An 18,103-nucleotide genomic window follows, 5' to 3' on the forward strand; every position below is an offset into this window, starting at 1 on the left:
TATAGCGCAACTGTTCAATCATAATTGTAAGGAAAAGTATATGTTTATCCAAGAATTCATTCTGCAATCTCTCTTTTCCCCCTTGGTTCATGAATTTCTGTATATTGGAAAGCTTCTATTTAACAGTCAAAACTTCGTGAGCTGCTCATTATGAAAAGTTTTGAATTCTTAGTGACTGAGTCAGTTTATGTAGCTGTGTTTTTCTAATATAATAATTACGTTACATGTATGAAATTCAAAATTTATTAAAAAAAAATTACTGGCATACAACAATTAATTTAATTTTATTTTAGGATTTCCGATTTACGATTACTTCTATTACAATTAAAAATCGAAAATTTAGAAAAATATTCTAATTCCTTTACTTTTCAGTCTTTCGATCCTAGATTGCACTTATATCCTTTCTTTTTTTTAATTACAATCAGGCAATCCATATGAAATTATTATCCATTATACTCATCAATAAATTTAGATGCAATTCGAACACCTGCACTGTCATCAATATTTTTACTCTTATTAAAATGTTGTATAACATAATCCATTTGTTTGTTACTGTAGGTATAATTGTATCGATAATTTATACCACATTTTCTGATATTGTGATTTATGCATGGATATTGTACGTTGAATTGCTCAGCATTCTATATTCAGTATAGATCGATATTGAAAATAAGATGAAAAATTGCAAATTGTATAACAATAACAATATAAAACAATAGAAATAAATTACATTTGAAAAAAAACGTAAAATTTACATAAAAAATAGCAAAAACCATTTTTTTTAATGTTTTCTGTCCATGTTCATGAGTCCGTGTTCCTAAATTTTTTTATGTTTTTTTTTGTTGTGTAAGTGTTCTATTCCCGCAGCCAATTTCTTTTTTCATATAAAAGCAAAAAATTACTTTTTTTATTTTATTGTTTTAAAACATGTATTCATCGGCTTTATAAATTGAAGTTAAAAGGTGAAGTTTTTAGCACATTTTGTAAAACAAAAATTTAAGGAAATGTGCTTAAATAATTCACTTTTTTTCATATTTTTAATAATTTAGTTCTATCATTGAGTAATTTTTATAGTCTTATTATTAAAATCTGATATTTGATTTAAATTAAGAAGGAAATGGGAGTACAGGAGCTGCTAATGCTTTTAATATAGCACATAATTTGTTTTTTTAAATGGAATCCTTGAAAATTTCCGAAACGGCATGTCAAAAAATAGAAATTGAATTCAAGTTGTTTAATTAAATTTTTGTTGGAGTCAAAAGAGAATATTGTAAGGAGTTCTGCAGAATAGTAATTTCTGTAGAACATTTGGAGTTGAACCTATATGCCACAAAGTAATGAATCTAGATTTTATTTTTAAACGATTTTATGATAATATATTATTAACAAAAATATTCAAAATATTTAAGATTTGATAGTACATATGTGTAATAATTTTGAAACTCAATATGCATAAGTGTACCATGGAACACCATGTAAAGTCTTTAGAAATTAGATTTTACGATTTAATTTGATATACTTTCATATGGGGGTGTAGTAAATAAATATGACCGAATTTTGTTCATTATTTCAAAAATCATAAACTATAGCTTTGACCATCGAATATTTTTAGTAGTTTCGTATGATATATTAAAAATGTAATTGGAATTAAAAAATACTTGTAAAATAGCACTTTTGATATTTGATAATATCAAAAAAAAAAATAGCAAATTTGATATTTTAGTAATTACCGCAACATTCAAAATGAGATTCAACAATTTCTTGATTTGAGGGTCATCTGCTTATTATTAATTGTATTAAGAGTATAATATCAAAATGGAGTTACAATTTTAATATTTCGATATTTTCGAATACTTGTTAATTATTTCAATTTATTACTGTTCAACATTATGTTTTGGAAATTAATTTGTACACATTATGTAGCAGAATTTGAAAAAAAAATGTTCGCATTTCAAATCAAAAATGCTATTATGAATAAAAACCAGCGCTAATTAGAAGTTACGGCCTTTATAACTTTACATTAAAAACATAAGTTTGAACGTCAGCTAGCTGTGCATCTTAAATATTTCAGTATTTTTTCTAGTTCTGATTCAAACTCTAACTATATATAATTGTACCTATTCCAAATTAATCTATATTCGCTGCCATGTTTGTTTTGTTTTCTTCCAAACTTTTAACAATTTAAAATTTTGTTTATCACTAGCAGCAAAGCAATATTGCAAGCAATAATTCAATTTTTTTTTTTCCATTCATATTTCTTTCTGGTCTGTTAAATTGTTTGCTAGTTTGCATAGTACACAATTTTGCATCTAAAATTAAAATGTCTAATACTTTATACCAATAAAAAACGTATATGAAGATAGAAGGCATGAAACACAATAAAAATTGCTTGTATATTCATAATAGTATGTATGTATATTGATGTGGAATTAGAATATATTTAGGTTTGCACTTGTCTGTATAAGTTTTCCGGCTAAAACAAAAAAAATTTTATGTTATTCTTGTATGCATAGCTTGTATTGTTTTTTTCTCGTTTTTAATTTTTCTATAAAACTTTTAACCAGTATGTTTGGTTTTATTGCAATTTATTTATTTGCGATGATATTGAAAAGTTCCATTTTTGTATTAACTGCATTTTTTTTTTATTATTTACGCGGCTAACACGGTCATTTTAGATCCAAAAGTCATAGCCAATCGCATACATAAAAAAAAAAACCATTAGAAAGAAAAAATGAATTTTTTTATTTCTTTTTCAAATTTACATTACAGTAACGTTAGTAATGTTAAGGGTTATCTAATGAATTACTTTTTTCAAAATTTTTCCTCAAATAAAACTTATATTTTATGAGTTTTCGAATATTAGGAATTCTTCCTCAAAATATCTAGATTCTTGAATAATGACAGTTTTATTACAACTGGAAGGCTGTAAGCAATGTAATAAATCGATACGTAAATTAAGTATGAATCTCAAATTAAAATCATAGATATTTGAATCATAATAAGAACATACATACAATATGTTATGTGGACGATCGGCACAACATATTGGTTTGTTGTTCCGTTCGTCCACATGACACGTATGTCTGATGTTGTAACAATTCTAAAATTTCGAGGTAGAATTTTAAGTATATCGTTAATTTTACAACACTTAAACGAATGATCGAGCATAGGGACGCTACTTAAAATATTTACGAAAATTTTGTTTTAAGATTATGTAGTTTAAGGTATGTACAACCTTTAGGTAGAGAAATTGTGCAAGCATCCTTCAATTTAAAACTTAATTATTATTTTTATAGCATATAAGACAATTGTATATAAACTACATTGACAGATGTCACGACATTTTTTTTTAATTACAGGTAATTATGTCATGCTTATATTTAAGAATAGATATAACATTAATTTTGGGAGGAACTTGATAAATTTGAACTGAATCAATTTGTTCAAAATATGCAACCTTATTTAGTTAACTAACATTGAAATTGTTTTATATGATACGGTAATAAAAGTAATTATTATTATCGCCTCTTTGACTGATTTGTAATTTAAAGTCTTCCTGGAGTTGCGGTTTTCCGGACCTCACAAAGTGTTCGTGTGCATCAGGAGGGCGGGTCTGGAGCGTGCGTTATAGAGCATGCCCCGTACTTTCGGGATGGGGAGCACAGTAGATCCTTATACGTAGGCGCGTGTGCACAAATCAACAATCAATCTCGTGTTTTATTCCTATATTATTATGCCTTGGGATAGCCCCATTTTTTTTTGGTACCATTTTCCTTTGGTATTGCTTTTAAAAATTTTATTTCAACTTGTTTTTTGTTTCATTTCTATTTACATACCTTCAAATCAGCAATTTAGCCATTACAAAAAAAAATTTTTTCTAAGGTTAGTTTGATTTACACGAAATATAAAAAAAATTATTTAATTTTTTTTTTTTGGAATTCAATGTAAGTTGAATTTTTTATTTATTTTCTCTTTATTGCTTAAAATGTTCTGATTGCATATCGTGTGTTGTTGTTTTATTTGCTTGTTTTTGAAAAAGAGACCATTTTTACGAGTATTTTACGCGCGACATTCCGTATATGTATGTTTGTATGACATTTTCCGTTCTGCGTTCATGTAGTTTTCACTTACACAAGCTACTGTTTTTATCTTTGTTTTTTTTTCTTACATTGTTCCCCGGGAATTGGATTTAACGTGCGTTTCTTATCTTTTCCCTTTTTTTTTTAATTTTTTTTTATTTTGCTTTGAAAAATACGACGTTGGGAATGCAATTAGTCTATTCCAATTATTTTAACTTGAATTGTTTTTTAGTTTGATAAAATATTTTTCAAATATATGGGGAATTTTGCAAACAAAAAAAAAATCTATATCACACACACCTATATTTGTATACGCAAGGTACTATGACTGCAATAAAACAAAGAAGAATCTGACAAATTAAAATGTAAAAGTGAAATAGCATGTTAGGGTAATTTTTTTCTTTTTCAACAAATTCTTCATTTGTCAGGGAAAATAAAAAAATTTAGGTATAGTGAGACATTCGAGTTTAATCACCTATCAATTTAGTGATAAGAAAAGCATGTATTTTATTAGATTTCTCATGGGTTATTTAGTTTCTCTTTTAATTATTTCATGTATCAATCATGATTATTTTGATTGAAGGAATGAATGAATTAGCATTGGGTAAGAGGGCTGTGTGCAAAATTGTAAATTTATGTAACACAATATTAAATGGGATATAATAGAAAATTAAAAATAGCATTTCAATATTATAAAACATTTTTTTTTGTAATAAATCGATAGAGGCCATTAATATTATGTGTTTATAAATGATTCATTCCTTGCAACCGTAAGAATTTGAGATTATATTATTTTTTATAAAGAAACATTTAAAAGCAGCATAATTGTGTCGCATAACCTTAAAGAGTAACTTCAAAATACTTTACAATTATAGTATAACACAGTTATAAAACTGATTTAAGCCTGAATGATTAGCACGTATTTATGGTCTGCTTCGAGGTACGATTCGAGGTCGTGTTGAAGTTGGAGTCGTAGGGTCTGAGTTGGACCTCGACACAATTGGTCAGTGTCGGTTTTAGAATCGCATGTAGGGTTGAAATTTATATTTATAGTTGCGTATGATCTAAGATATAAGCTTGATTCGAAATTATTTCAAAATTCAGATCCGGAGCAGATTCGAATTCTGTTCATCAATATTTTGATCTAAAATTAATATGCAAATTATATGAATTCATAAATATCTATATATGTATATATGTAATATTACCAATAATATAAATATCGATACTAAAAATAAGTAGACGCTTAAATAAATTTTAAAACCGTAAACGCCTAGTTTAATCATATAAATACTATACTTTTATTTTCTAATATTATATAGAAAATAGAACGCACATATTATGTGAAATAATCATATTTTTAATTCTAGTGCTTTGTTGATTTCCAGAGTAACAAGTATATTTAATTCAAAAAATGCACATAATAAAATTTCCATTTTACACGAGTTTTTCATAAAACGCATTGGAACATATTTAATTGTTTTGCAACATGTAGCATATATAATGTGTACTTTTCGAATGTCCTTGACGTGAAACAAAAACTCAATGATGGGAAAAGAAACCAACAAACATACAAGCAAAGAAAAAGAGAAAGAAATTAGAAAATCTATGCGCGGCAATTTTCATATTAAATAAGTCTCTGTATATAGCCTTCATATTAATTTTTTTTAACACATTCATCACCATGTAGGGCTTCAATATTATTTTCAATTTTTCATTTCAATTTTAAAGTACCAATTTAATAAATATTATATGGTGCGTATATGTATATATAGTATACTTTATTCTCACCCACAAAATTGGGTCAACGTTCGCTTTATATAATACGAATAATTTCCTTTCGATTATAAAATACACGCATATTATTCATATAATCCTTAGAGAATCTCATTTTATTTTTTATATTTTTTTTTCTTTCACTACGTTAAATCTTGAAAAAAAATTTTTTTTTAAGGTTAATAACCTTCTCACAATTATTATTTTATTTCTTTGCTTTATTTTTGTTTGTTTCTTCTTGTTATTATTGTTATTATTTATCCTTACAAATTATGGATTACAAGAAAAAAAAAGAAAAGACTTGTTGTTGTTTTTTTTATTCTTGCGTTAAAATATGTGTGTATATGCGTAACTTGTTAACATTTCCCTTGTATAGATGGCATATGGCATACAGGTATATCAAGTATTGTATACGGCCATAAAAATGTTTATGTATACACAATTTATGTATATGTAAAATATTTATATTTACAAATAAATGTTCATTGTTCCATATATAATAATATAAATATATAGAATAACATACAGCCACAAAGAAATACAAGGTGAAAGATGTATACATATAAATTATATAGGCTATAAGGCCGGAAATATGGTTATAAGAGCAGATTAAAAAATATTTAAGATTCGTTTTGCAATAACTGTCAAGATTTTTCGTATCGAAAGTTATAGCTTTGGTAATTCCCGAGAAATTTTAGGGTTAGTATACACTTGAGTGTTTAAAATAGAAAAACTGTGCAGTTGCATAATTTATAATGGGAAGAAAAACATGTTAATGGAATCTTAAATATTTGCGAACCTTTAATGCTCTTAAAAATTTTAATTGTATACATACAAATCATTTAAATTACTATAATATAAAGCATGCGGTTTCTTTCGAAACGTAGTAACAAATTCTATATTGATTCTGGAAGAAAACTCCTATTGATTGGCTTTTTCCACATAAGAAAGCAGTTTATTTCCAAAATTTTTTCCAATTCACCTATAAGAATGCATCAGAATGTTATGTTCCATTGAAATTATGGAAGCCTTAATGTACCTCAAGTTTATATTCAATTAGTTCAACCAAAATAGATAGATTTGCAACACCCTATAAATATGCAATTTTACATAAATATTTCCTATTTCGATTTACTTTTTATTTAATCAGTAGCAATTTAAATTTACCATAAACTTCTAAGACTTCACATGTTACAGCTCCTGTAAATCACCCTGTTTAATAATAAAATAGAAAATAAATCCATTATAGTTGTATGACAAAATTATTTATAAATTGAAGTATTTTTCTTCTGTTTTTTTCTTTCTCTGGTACCATAAGTAATTATTCAAATACATACATGTATACCTTTTTTTTCCACAATTTTGTAATGTAATACGAATAATAATAATAAAAAAAAAAACAAGAAAAAAAAATCACTTCCTTTGAAAATCGGTAAAATTACATCGCATCGCACACGAATGACTTAAGCCCTCTAGGTGTTAATTTAATTCATTTATTTTTTTTTTAATAATTTTTTATTCTTCTTTCCCATATAAAATAATAAAAGAAATAAGGATAAAGTAAAAGAATAGGAAATGAGAGTATAAGTAACAAAAGGAATTAAAAAAATGCAGTGCGTAAGATTTTTTTTTCATGTGGAATATGCAAAATGCAAGTTTATTTTGTTTTGTTTGTTTCTTTCTTCATTCTTTAATGATTTTACAAAAGGATTCCCTTTTTATTTTTCATTTTTATTAAGAAGGATAACTTGAAATCAAGAAACTTGTGTTATATGTGCGTATTAAAATTCTATGTATAAACGTTAATTATATACGAAGAGGAGGCATGGTAAGACTTATATGCTGTGTCATTGTTAAGTATATTATGCTAAGTAATTTTTTATATAATAATTATGTAGATAGGTTGTAAGTTGAGTGGGAATAAAATAAAAGAGAACGTATATAGGTACACAAAGCACTTAAAAATATTACCCATATTCATAGATTTTTTTCAAATTTTATTATTTTTTACTTTTTTTTTATTCTACTAGTTTAATGACTCATTTTAAATTCCCTTGTTTTTTTTTTTGTCTTCAACATTTTTGTGATTATTTTTTAAATTTTTATTAAGCTTTTTTTTGTTTGGCCTGAAATGTTAAAAAATTTTTTATGTTCTTCAATAGATTCAATTAAAGAAATTTTTCAAGAGGATTTGAAAAGAAGAAAAGATTGATTTTGTTTGGAATTGATTTAAAGAATATATAAGTAGTTTTTAATAAAATTACGATTAATGATTGTTGCAAAGCTCAATAATGCATACTAATCTTCAGAACAATCATAATCACATATAACAAATGTCTCAGGCCGCTGTACATTTGAATCAAATTGAAGCTGGAATCCAAATATTTGTTATTGTAATTTATTCGCATTTTTATGTATTGTAGTGTTAGCGTTTTGTAAGTCAAGGAGTCCTCAAATATTAAAATTTCTCAAACAATTATAAGATCTAATTGAAGAAAATGATGGTTCTCTATCGATAATTTCTCAGAAGACATATTTTGATCATTAGATTTAAAACTCTGTTATCTGGTACAATTATATCCCGATAAAATTCACTGTGCGTATAGTATACTGATGGGATCAGTAAAATTATTACACATTGTTATATGATATTAATTTTGATACAAATTCTATGATGTTAGTTATGTTTTAAAGCACTTTTACCCTTACACTTACAATAAATTATTAAATTAATTTAAATATTTTTAATGGTCCATTATTTTGATTAGTTGACAATTTGTTTAATGAATATAAAAATTTAAATAATCTTGAGACTATTCAATAATTATTGTGTACCAGGCTATAAAATTTTATTCAAGTATTATTAACAAGTCAACTAATAATTTGTACGTGTTTTTTGATTTCTAAAAATAAAGATCATAATTACAATTCATGTGCACGAATTAAAAAAAATTATTGAGAGTAAATAAGAACTATATAGGTACAAACTATGCCATATACTAATTTCAAATTCAAATCACTTATAAGCAGATTAGAGATGTGAGTGTACATATGCAAGTATACCAACAACAATTTACATGTTGACCATAATATTCTACATTTTCTTATAACAAAAGCATAAATTAAATCTTATATTCGCAGTCTATAAATTTTATGATCTCTACATTTATGCAAGGACACAAAAATACAAATTTGATTCTTATTATATAAATTATTATAAAATGTATAGTGTTAAGAATTAGAGCATCAATATAAATTTTTCTCTCTATAGAAAATTAAGTATATAGGGGGAAATGTGTAGATATTCACGTATGTAGATATAAGGAAATCTCAAAAACTGATTTGTGTTAAAGAGCATTAATTTATCATGATGTAGTGTTAAAAGTGAAGATTCCTTTTTTTGTATTTTCATATTACATGCATCTACAAGAAGAAATTAAAATCACCCTTCATTATTTTTGTTATACGAAATTTTTATATAAATTCATATTGAAATTTGTTATATAAACTCAATACGTTAGTGTATACAACAAGTCTTTTATTTTATAATATTTTTACTATTGCATTTTGTATATTCTTTGTTAATAATATTTTACACACTCAATACATTTTAAAAATATTATTAAACCTCATTATTTTTAGCATTTAAACAATAAATTTCTAATGTACAATAGAACGATAATAATGCAGTGTTAAAATGGGGGAAAATGTTCTTTTTATTTATTTTGAGGGCTAAAAATTGAAATATGAGTAAAATAATCTTATTTTATACATCATAACAAACATTCTTCTGTGATTTGAGCTCTTGTAATCTTCTATTTATGTATAGTTTCATATATTAAGAGTACAAAAATAATTTGTTATGACAAATTTAATGAAATGGTATTTAATGAAATTTTAATTAAATTTAAAATAAAGTAAATATATTTTAAGAAGACTATATCTAATAAAACAAGACGAGTATTAGTGTTTATGTGTTAATGTAATTTATATATAGGTGCTTAAGAGAATTCATTTTGAAAATAGCATTTCACTTAATATTCATTATGAGCAGAATGACCAAACTCATTTGAGTAATTTATTATTTATAAATGGTCAGAATTCTAACCAATTTTGTAATTTTGAATATTTTTTTTCAAATTCAGGCTCTCCATTAACTTAGAATGTATGTATATTATGGAAAATTTTTGTTATTGTGGCTCTTTTTTCATTTGGCCCCTATTAAGTAATTTATTGTGGTGTTAGAAACAGCTACAACCTTTTATTATTTAAATTTATTTGAAAAGTAATTCGGTTTTTGATTTTTGCTTATAAAAAATTTCCAAAATCAATATTATAAATTATATTAATTAGAAAAACTAATTCTTCTTCCATAGAACTTTTTCATATTTTGATATTCAATAAACTTATATCTAAAATTACAACGAATGTAAAACTGATAAAATTAAAAATAAGGCCTAATATAAAATTAGAAATTTGAAACAAAACTATGACGCAGAACTCATATAAAAATTTTTTTAAAATTCTACATCATTATTTTCCATTAATCTTAATCTCAATTTTATGAATTTTTAATCAACTTTATGATAAATTTTTTACTATTATTAACCAATTTAATTATGCAAGCTCTGTAGCCTTCATATGATTTACGAAATTATTATTATAAAGAGGTTCAAAACTAAAATTTAGTTAAAGATTAATTATTGATTTTTAATCAATTCCAAGGTTGTTTTATAAATATACAAATATTAATTTTTTTAAAAACTAAAATAGAATCCTAAACCTTATATGTATGTGTATAATATTTTGTGGTAGAAAAATTTGACATTAGATATTATACTTATATAAATAAGAATTTTATAAGAAAACATTCATTTTTAATAAATTCATGCAAGTATGCAGGGGTGGCCAAAGTCTTTAAAAATCTGAACAATGTTTTAAATTTTGAGATTTTTCGCGAGGTTTAATGAAATATTTATATTAAAAATTAAATATTAAAAAAAATATTTGTAGCAGAAGTGATACAAATTGTTTGTATGACATCAACTCTTCGTTGCAATGAAATTTTATAAATTCAAAATCGACTTGAACTTAGTCGATTACAGACAATTATGGGGCGGTTTTTATTCGTTCCCGTATAATTTTTAATGAATTACTCATATATCAGCCACATTTTTATTTTAAAAAATTTACGAGACATTTAGAAATACAATTAAAACAAAAATTAAAAACGGAAACTAGAGTGCCTAGAGTGTAGCCATTTGGCTACAGTTAAATCACCCCTGTTACATATTATAATATTTTTCTCTATATGTACATACATATTATATAATACACATATAAATGTTGAAACTTTGTATAATATTTATGCTATGTAAATACAATTTTAACAAGATGTCTAAGGATTACGCATTTTTTACATTTTTAAATCTAAAATAGAAAAAAGAACCACTTAAATTTAAGAAAGTTTTGCAGAAAAACAAAATAAAATAAAAAAAAAGGAAATTTTTTTTTTGTGCCGCTTTACATTTATAATGCAAATTATGAATACATTAGTTTACGTACAAGTCTATATTATTTTATAACGTGCATGTATATTACAATATTTTATACATACATACGAAATATTAAATAAGTTATAAAGTCTTATAAATAAATTTTGTACTTCAAGGATAGTAAAGGCACAGAAAAGAGTATAGAAAATGTAAAAAAAAAAAATTTACATACTTAAATACTTGCAAAACTCAATGTAATAACTTTAAAGGACTTCTTGAAAAATTATCGCTTCAAAAGATTTTCATTTCGTTTTTTTTTTTTCTCTTACTTTTTAATAAACTTGAATTTATGCATATTATACAGAGTCATTCAGAATAAACAATGTTAGAGCCATATACCATCGGATAGAGGGTCGAAAATGAGTAAAATTTTTGTTCGGAACATAGTGTTAAATCGGAATCTTTTCCGAGCTACAGGAATTTCAAATTTTTTTCCTTATAACTGCCGTTCCAAGAAAGATAGGAGCCTCAAACAAACAGATTTTGAATGAACTATTAGAGGACTTAAAATAAAGAATAGAGGATAATTTGGTTTTACATGTTTTTTCGGCAATATTTAAGGGTTCGAATTTTAGTAAAATTCTAATATTCCAGCGTTTTTAATTGTTTTACTTTTATGGCCCGACAATTTCTAGTGAAATTTTTTAGAACTTTCAAAATACTTTTTACAGAATTTTGCCCAGCTTCTTAAGCTTTAATTTAATTCATTAAACATTTTATAACCCTGTATAGAATATAATGTATATGACTATATAATACAAATGCATAAATATTATAAAAAGGATATTATGTAAAAAAAAAAAAACTTTCTCTTGTAATAATTTTCTCTTTACTGTGCTATAATGGGTATGAGGTTTTTATGAAAATTTAATGATATAAGTTTGTATTTTTTTCAAATTTAATTTTATATTCACATAATACATACATGTACATATATAAATACACAAATCTGAGATAAGTAATTATCCTTGTTATTATTTCATTTTCTTTACTTTATATAATTTACTTTATTGTTGTTATTCTCGCACATACATACAATACAAATTGAATAATAAGAGAAACTTTTTTTTTGAAAATGATGAACGAGATATGATAGTAATTTTTGAAGGGAAATAAGTAATAATTTGCTTTAAAAAGAGCTTAAGACTTAAGTAATTATTATATTGAGTATATATTTATAATAGTGTCTTATATAGGAAAACTAATTTTATGATATTATAAAATAAAAAGAATTGTGTATGAAATTTAATCTTTGTAGTGAAAAATTAATAATTTTCTGATATAGTTTTTCTTTTAAAAGTATTATGATTTTAAAGTATATTACCAGGAATTTAATTGTAAAATTAATTATTATCGAAAGTTTATTAGTCATTCTTAATTTTTATTTTAAAAGCCCCTTTTGAAATCCTTCGAAATTTAATATAGAATTCGTACAAATTTGATTATAATATTAACAGCCTAACAATGAATACTGTTAAAATATTTCTCAACATTTAAAATTTTTGCAGTTCATAAAATTTCATTTCATTTTTAAAACATTCATCATGAAGTTATGCAAATTAAAATTTTTAAAATGCGACGCTATATAAAATTATTGTTTGCGAGAAAATTCTCCTTCTTTTATACAAAACAAAAATTAACAAACAGGCTATGAATTATTCAGATTTATTCATTGGTGCCAATAATTTTATTATTTCCAAAAGAAATTTATGAAAAGACTAAATGAAAAAAAAAATTGTTTTTCTAATTACAGGACACCCTTGAGTACAAATCCACGCAGTGGAAATATTAATGGTCACGTTGGAACATTTAGTAGTGTTGGTGGTCCTGGTTCTGAATACAGTTTACCACCAAGTTACCGATCAAGAAATATTACAACAGCAATAACCAATAGTACTCCAAACGATAATTCAAATTCTATAAAAACTATTCATAGCAACAATAATAATAATAGTACCAATAATAATAGTTCTAATAACAATAATAACAATAATAATAATAATAATAATAATAATAATAATAATAATAGTAATAATAACAATAATAGTAATGGCAATAATAATAGTAATTCTTTATCATTAAATCCTTCAACAATAATCCATAGTGAAGCTATTGATAGTAATACTGATAGTATTGAATCAACTTTAGGTGGAAATATCAGCAACGAGAATAAAAGTAATAACAACAGCACTCAATTAGATTCATTACTATCAATAACGAATAATAATAAAAATAGCAACAATAATAATAATTGCAATATAATGGAATTTGAGACACCAATTTCAGCTAGAACAGAATCATCAACTGACTCACCATCACCACCAACAAGAAAAAATTATTCAACACAAACTGCAACAGCAAATGAATTATCAAATAAATTATTAACGAAACGTGATGATAATCTTAAATCAACAATAATAAAACAAAATGATACAACATCAATTTTACATAATCAAAATCCAGATTCTATCAGTAACAATAATAATAGAAATTGTAATAATAATAGTAATGATAATAATAACAGTAATATTCATAGTAACAATAATATAAATAGTCATTGTACAATAAAAAATAAAACAAATGCCACAAGCAATAATAATAATAATGATAACAATAATAATACTAATAGTAATAATACTAATAACCAAATTAATTCCAATGAATTATTTAATCCTAGTAAAATTTTGAAAAATAATAATAATAAAATATCTAGTACAAATTCGATCAATTTAAATTCATCGAATGACACAAATACATCATTACTTCGTACTAATAATAATAACACAAACAATAATAATAATAATAACAATAATAATAATAATAATAATAACAATAATAATGATAATAATAGTAATAATATTGGTCGTAAAGAATTGGTAACAATTGTTACAATATCAGCAACAATGCAGCAATCCGAAAAACAACAAAAACAACTTTTATTAACTAATAACAACACTAATAATATTGGAATTATTGGAAATGTTAACAATAATATCGGTAATGGAATTAATGGAATAATTGGAAATTTCAATAATAGTATTGGTATTAATGAAACAACATCTTCTATAAATTTAAAAACAAATATTAATAATAATAGAAATCTAAACAATATTAATAATTCAAATGGTAATGGTAATGGAAATAGTAATAGTTGTAGCAACAGTAACTTCTATAATAATAACAGCAATAATATCAGTAATAATAATGGTGGTAATAATAATGCGATGTTAGTAAATACTCAACAAAATGAAATGGAAATTTTGGCGCATCTGTAGCATTTGTTTATTATATAAAATATAATAGAATAAAAACAAACAACATAGAAAAGAGATAAGTAAAATATGAAAATGAAAAACAAAATACAAAAAAAAAAGGAAAACAATGAAAATAATAATGAATAATAAATAAAAATAAATTTAGAGAATTTTAAAAAGAAAAATTTTATTTTTATGAAAAATTTAGCTAACAACAACAACAATAAAATATTAAAATTATTTCCTTTCGTTTTTTCCTTGTTTTTTGTTTTGAAAAATAAATAAATAAATATTTTATATAAATATAGTATGTACGTGTATTGTTTTTTGCATAAACCATTTAGACGCCAAAAGCATTAAGTATTCCATTATTCTGGTCATAAATCGTGAAAATTTTTTATCCTTTTTATATATATGTATATGTATTTTATTTTTTAATATGATAAAATATTTTCCATATTTTGTTTTTATTGTTTATTTTTCTTCTATTCTACATTTTGGTATCAGTGATTTGTTTTATTTTTTTTTTGAAAAAAAAAATATATTTTTAGATACTAAAATTTATTTAGTGCACATCGATGTTATTACAATATTTTTATCACACTTTAGTGGTAATTTTAAATAAATAAAATCCAGTCAAATTGTTTTATTAATTTAATTATCTTGAGGTCTAAAAGAGGCTAACATTACAAATATTAAATTCAATTAATTTACTAAAAATTAAATAGGATCTTGAGATTTAAAATAATTTTTATTTAAAGAGTTCACCGTATGGTGTTTAATAAATTGTCAATTTTCCAAAATTTCAAAGATGTACGGATAAATTAAGACCGTACCGAAACAAATTGTAGTATTAGAAAATCGTAGAGCTAGTTTTTAGGGATAATTTAAGAAATCGTAGGTCTTGTATTGTAGATTTGTAGATGTATACAACGGGGGCAACAGTGCACCGCGAGACCACGTATAAGGATCTATTGTGTGCCCTCACCCGAGTGCGCGGAATGCCCTACAACACACGAGGACCAGAACAACTTGTGAGGACCAGAAGACCGTAACTCCGCCACCACTAGAGCAAAGATCTTATATTATGTTCACTATAATTCTACTGATTATATGGAAGAAATGAGTTGGTCATTAGAATGTTGCATTGTGTTAATTCTAGTTCTTTGGTATTTGATCCTGCTGTTAGTAAGGGTACTTTTAGATCTACACTTTTTATTTATAATTTTAATTTGTCGTAATATTCTTTATTCTTGTTCGTTTTATTGATTTGTTTATTTATTTCCTATCATTTTTTGTAGAATTCTTCTCACTTTCTCAGTGCCTGGAGTTCGGTATGTTTTTATTTGTTCTCGTCATTTTCATCTCCTCGCTTTATTTAACTTACATCATCTATACTCTTTTCCTCCCTTTCCTGTAAATGATGACGATTGTTACTTTTTAACTAATAGTTGCTTAGTTGCGACTAAAAAAAAATTTATTTTGCGTTCTTTTAGCGTTGTACTTAATGCTTCATCTAAGCAACAGTTGTGTGTTATATTAGTCAAGAAAAATTTAATTTTAATGGGTAATATGTGCATGTTCGATTTTTCATAATTGTATACCAATCAATTTCAGTATAAGGAAATTAATACAAATGCAGTACTTAACTATGGTTACACATAGACAATTTTAAAAATGTGTTAGAATTCGTTAGTCTTTAACGCCGAATAAAATTTTTGTTCTCGAAATAGCTAATATTTATTTGAACAATAGCTCTAGTATTTTTGTTTATAAAAATATTCAATTTTTGCATATCCTTTTAATATTTTTTTTATCCTTATATTGTATGGGAATTAAAAAAAAAATAAATTTTTGATGATTTTATTGTATGTGTGTGTATACAGAATGTCAAATTAGGAAGTTTTTAGAGAAAAAAATACTAGATTTAGTTTTATAGACAATTTCGTTATCAAAAATTTCTTTGTATTTTTTAATAATATTATTTTGTTTATACAGCAGTTTCGGTTTAAAAAAAAATTAAAAATAAAAAGAAGAAAAGACAAAGGATAAAATTATTTTTTTTTTTTAATAAATTTGCATTCAATTTGAATATTTAATTAAGTATACGAGCATAACATATACACATCCATATATATGTGTGTACATATAATAAAAATAAATAGATTCATTAGTTGTTTAGAGAAAATTTTTCATTTATTGTTTTTCAAAACGTGATTCTTTTATTCTCTCCGGTTTTTGTTTTCTTTTTCAAATTCACATGATTAAATTTTAAAAATATTTTAGTTGTGCAAAATTATATTTTTCATTTATTGTGGTGTAGATGATTCGAGAATGGTTGATAAGTGAATTATATATGGACTAAACCTTTTTGTTGATCAAATGGAATAGCTCTTTCTTAAAATTTAATCTTTAAAATTGTATACTTCAAAAGAACTATGTATAAATAATACACACATCATTCTAGAGTAGAATTTCGGATTTCTCATACAAAAAATATTAAGTACCTCACAAATATAGTATTCTATTATAATAAGCGGAAATTTTCTCTGAAATAATTTGTTTAAATTTTATCATATCCATATTCTTCTTTTTCACTAATTGTCCAACAGACCAAAAATATTATTATTTTTCCAATGATTTTTCGTTTAAACTTTTAATTAAACTGTCATCTTTTAGTAGCTAAATCTGGAGCCATTTCTCCTGTTTCAAACATATCAAAATAAATATCTTCATCATCTTGACCAGAATAATTTTGCTCTGGGTGATGACCGGTAATCATATAATGAAAACTTAAATATAGAATTTTTTTACACCCTGGTTCAACAAAAACTGCAGTTCAATTAAATTTAAATGATCTTCATAGTTCATTTGAATCTTTAATTGCCTTGAATCATATAATAAAGATGTTTATTGTTTGACTGGTATATGACACAAGTTTAAATTTCTCGATTCCTTTAGTCTTTTATTTTATTAAATTGTTTTATATTTCTTGTACGGTATAAATTTTATTCGGCTCTTGATCTATATATTCGCTAAAAATGGGACATTTGAAACTGGCATAAAATAATTTTTACTAAAAACAGTTTTTCTATTAAACATTAGAATTGTTATAATCGAGTATTACATTATGAAAGCCAAAACTTAAACTTATAAGGTTTTTGGTATAGTTAAGTAAATAATAAGAAAATATTCGACAGAATACAATTAATTTGAATATGACTGTAGTCAAATATAAAGAACTTACTTAATAAACTTCAGTTATTCGCTTGTTTAGAAAATTTAATGATAAATTTCATTACGTATTCAAACTATTGTAAATTTTGTTTTAGTACGCTAATATTCTATGTATATCTAGTCCTCCATTTTCTAATATTTTTACATTGTTAATTAATTTATTATCCATACAGTGCATTTTTTACATTTACCCCCCGAATTT

General features: G+C 24.3%; 1 protein-coding gene across 1 annotated transcript in view; it reads left to right on the forward strand.

Moving 5' to 3' along the window:
- LOC129610888 (transcription factor mef2A-like) overlaps nucleotides 1-17,013 on the forward strand; it is a 60,362-nt gene extending 43,349 nt beyond the window's left edge. Inside the window, exons 5-7 of the mRNA XM_055523667.1 lie at nucleotides 13,164-13,340; nucleotides 13,458-13,903; nucleotides 16,988-17,013. Coding sequence (XP_055379642.1) covers nucleotides 13,164-13,340; nucleotides 13,458-13,903; nucleotides 16,988-17,013 — 649 coding nt within the window. The remainder of the gene's footprint in view (nucleotides 1-13,163; nucleotides 13,341-13,457; nucleotides 13,904-16,987) is intronic.
- The last annotated feature ends 1,090 nt before the right edge of the window (nucleotides 17,014-18,103 follow it).

The sequence above is a fragment of the Condylostylus longicornis genome, unplaced genomic scaffold (assembly GCF_029603195.1).
Source record: "Condylostylus longicornis isolate FDR11 unplaced genomic scaffold, ASM2960319v2 ptg000048l, whole genome shotgun sequence".
NCBI lineage: Eukaryota > Metazoa > Arthropoda > Insecta > Diptera > Dolichopodidae > Condylostylus > Condylostylus longicornis.